This window comes from Geospiza fortis, unplaced genomic scaffold (assembly GCF_000277835.1).
Source record: "Geospiza fortis unplaced genomic scaffold, GeoFor_1.0 scaffold261, whole genome shotgun sequence".
Classification (NCBI taxonomy): domain Eukaryota; kingdom Metazoa; phylum Chordata; class Aves; order Passeriformes; family Thraupidae; genus Geospiza; species Geospiza fortis.
Genome location: NW_005054578.1, coordinates 266,118 through 269,625, shown reverse-complemented (window position 1 = coordinate 269,625; position 3,508 = coordinate 266,118). Strand labels below are relative to the sequence as shown.

General features: G+C 58.6%; 1 protein-coding gene across 1 annotated transcript; it reads right to left on the bottom strand.

Annotated features, from left to right (window-relative positions):
- Positions 1–98: 98 nt before the first annotated feature.
- On the bottom strand, positions 99–1,875 carry ALYREF (Aly/REF export factor). The gene is made up of 4 exons (XM_005429817.2): positions 1,683–1,875; positions 1,415–1,478; positions 1,120–1,297; positions 99–374 (listed from the first exon to the last, which is right to left on the bottom strand). Exons 1-4 carry the CDS (start codon positions 1,858–1,860, stop codon positions 360–362), a joined length of 435 nt encoding a protein of 144 aa, XP_005429874.1. The 5' UTR covers positions 1,861–1,875; the 3' UTR covers positions 99–359.
- Positions 1,876–3,508: the final 1,633 nt, after the last annotated feature.

Genomic DNA, 3,508 nt, shown 5'->3' with positions numbered 1-3,508 from the left:
GACCAGGACCGGGACCGGGACCGGGATACGGAGCGTCACTGTATGTGAGGTAGCGGGACGGGGCGCGGGGCCCAGCGCGGCAAGGCAGCAGCCACAGCTCTAGACATGGTTCTATTTTATTACGGCAAAGGTGAAAAAGCCACCTTGGCCCAACAGGCAACCAGAAAAATTTATCCCAAAAATAACTCGGTACAAAACAGGTCTGCTGAGAATTAAAAAAAACCTTTACAGGAGTTAAAACCTATCCCAGAACGTAAAAGTAAAACAAATCCCATCCTCGGTAGTAGTAGCCACAGCCGCAGCCCCTGCCGGGAGGGTGGAGCAAGACTGGAGTCCTTCCCTGGCCCACTGCTGCCGCTTTAGCTGGTGTCCATCTGCAAGAGAGGGAGCAATGTCACCACGGCCCTGGCACGGCCCTGGCACCCTGCAGCACCCCCTCACCCAAGCCCACCCCCTCTGCAGGCAGCCTGGCTCTGCTGAGCCCCCAAGCTCAGAGACAGGGGGAGACAGGGACAGGTGGGTCCACACCACAGCACCCCACACCCCACACTGCTCCAAGGCTGTTCCTGGAATCCTGCTCACCCCACTCCTTCCATGCTCTCTCGCCTGACCTATCCCATCCTGAACACCCACTCTGCTGCCGTGGTGTCCTTGTGGCCTCAGCTCTGCTGGGATCCTGGCACAGGCTGGGCAAGCTCCAGCTACAGCTGCCACCTGCTCGTGGCTCCCCAGGCTGGGGCTCATTTCTGCCACCAGCACAACACCCTTCCCCAGCAGCACACCACACAGTTCCTCCACATGACCATTTTCCTTGGTTTTCCCTTTCCTGCATCCCATCAGCTCTGTGGGTTTTGTTCTGCAGGTGCTGCTCATAGTGGCTGTTCCAGCTCTGGAGGCTGGCAGGAGCAGAGCCTGTTCCTCGGCCATCAGGAACAGTGACAAACTGCTCTGGAAAGCGAAGCTCAGGCCCAAGCCAAGGCACAGCTCAGCTTCAGAGTGAGACTGGCTCTGTCCAAGGACCTGGAGAATGCTTTTGCTTTCCTGCCAGCTCCAGACTGCCAGTGCTTTCCAGGATGAGATGCTGTGGGGAGCCCATTACCGTGCCCACTCAGCACTTACCCTGGCATTGTAAGCATCCAGCTGTGCATCTAGTTCTTCTGCAGAGAGCTGCTGTTTGGAAGTTCTTCCAGCTCCTCTGCCTCTCCCTCTGTTCCCGCCACGAGTCCCTCGCCTGTTGCCTCCACCTCCAAATCCCCCCAAGACCCCGCGGTTCCTGGTCATGCCACCTCTGTTTACACTGCAAGTTTGAAAAGCAACAGTTTAAGTGCCTCCAGTGAAGATGAGCAGGAGCCAGGCTCCCCAGCAGGGAGGGCTGCTGCCCTTCCCTCCCCCTGCTCGGGCAGGGCTCCCCCACCTCTGTGCTGGTCTCCGCTGCGTGTCGATCTGTGACGTGACCAGCTGGATGTTCATGGGGCGCCCTGCAGGGAGAGCAGCAGGGACAGCAGCTGTCAGCCCGTGTGGGACACACACACGGGGCAGGGGCACAGGGACGGGCAGGGGGGACACGAGGGCAGGGACAGGGACGTGGGGGTGAGGGGGAAGTGGGCACGAGGGCAGGGACAGGGACGTGCAGGGCTCTGCCCCAGCCACAGGAGCTGTGGGGCCGGGCTGTGCAGCCTCACCGTCCAAGGGCACCCCGTTGTACTGCTTCATGGCCTTCAGTGCATCAGCCTTCCTCTCGAAATGCACGTCTGCCGTTCCTAGGCTGCGGCCAGACCTGTCATAGTGCACAGCTGCCTTCTTCAAGGTCCCAAACTCTGCAAAGAGCTCCTGGAACGAGAGGGAAAGGAGCACGCCCATCCATCAGTGCTGCGAACGCTGCAGCGCCCCACACTCGGGGTCAGGGCTCGTCCAACCACCTCAGACAGCCTGGAAAAACTCCCAGAGGCGCAGCAGAGCCCGTCAGCAAGAGTGCAGGCATGGTCACAGGTGTCAGAAGCAAGCAGGACTCCACGCTCGTGTCCTGCAGGAGGCACATTCACAGCCAAGGAAGCAGATTCAAGGGATGCTGACCTGTTTGGTTTTTTCCCCAGGGGAACTCCTTGTTCAAGATGAGTCAAAGCAGCAACAATTGAAAACACCCCAGACACCTTTCTCAGAGGAGAATGGCCATGTGAGTGCAGGGATCCACGAGACCAGAGCACTTCTACTGTGCTGGACTCCTGCCCTTTAGGAACACATTCCAGAAATGGAGACCAACCAAGTCCTCTGCCCTGTCTGAGCTCTGTCCTGTGCTGCCACAAAAGCTGGAAATAAAGAGGCAGCAACAGAGCCCCCAGTTTTGTTTCTCAGGCACCACATTTGGGAAGCCAACAAGGTTACTGCACTGCCTGTGTCAGCCTGCTCCCGAGGCACAGCAGGGCTCTCCGCAGGGCTGCTGGAGGACAGCTGCAAAGGGCAGCTGGCTGATGCTTTCTGGGCAGAATGTGGCAGGCAAGGCTGTGTCAGCTCTGCCCAGAGCCTGGGGTCAGCTGCTCCTGCCTCAGGGGACGCCAAGAGCAACCAGAGCACCTTGGGCCTCTCACACCACAGAAAGAGGCATTGGCACGGGAACAAAACCACATCTGAGGCAATGCTAAATTATGGGGCTGGGGGCCAAAGCCACTGTCAGCCCTGCTGCTGCTAAACAAACTCCAGTGGGAGCTGTGCAGCAGCAGGAAGGTGAGTCCTGGCTGCACACAAGGCACAGGGCTGAGTTTTACACACTGCTGCCTCACTGCAACAAAGAGGAACTTTTTTAAATCCAGTCTGAACTTATACGAGGGCAGCACAGTACCCAGTGAGTGACAGAGCTCCTTTCCAGCTCCCCACACGCAGCCAAACGGGTGTGTGGAGAGAATGAATGAGTGAATGAATGAATGAATGAATGAATGAATGAACGAACTGATGAGGAAAGTCTGGCAGCAGTGGTTTGCTTCTCCCTGGAGAGGCCATGAGAGCCATAGGCCAGGGTGATGGCAGCCCTCTGTGGCACTCAATTCCTGCAGAGCTCACAGCCCACTCCTGAGCCTGGGACACCCCTCAGCCTCCAGCCCTGAGGCCAATGCACCCGTCTGCAGCCCCTGTGGGCTCTGACCAGCCCAAAGGGGCACGGCCATGACAGGTGGAGCACAGGACACCACGGCACCAGGGGAGCTGTGACAAATAATACCTGGCTGCACTGAGGGGTGCACCCTTGGGAACCCTGACACCCACCAGAGGCCACAGCACCATTAGGGACAGCTACAGCCGCACAGAGCAGGAGCTCACAGAGTTCACAGTGCATCCTCCCATGACAGCGTGACCCAGCAGCGTCACAGCATCACTCCGTGCACCGGGCAGCCCCTCACAGAGCACCTATAAACTGAATTTCCCAGCCCCATGGAGACCACCAAAGCAGGCACACGTAGTGCCAACCCCATCACCAGGGATTCATTCACCCGGGAATGCGCAGCCCCGTGCCAGCCGG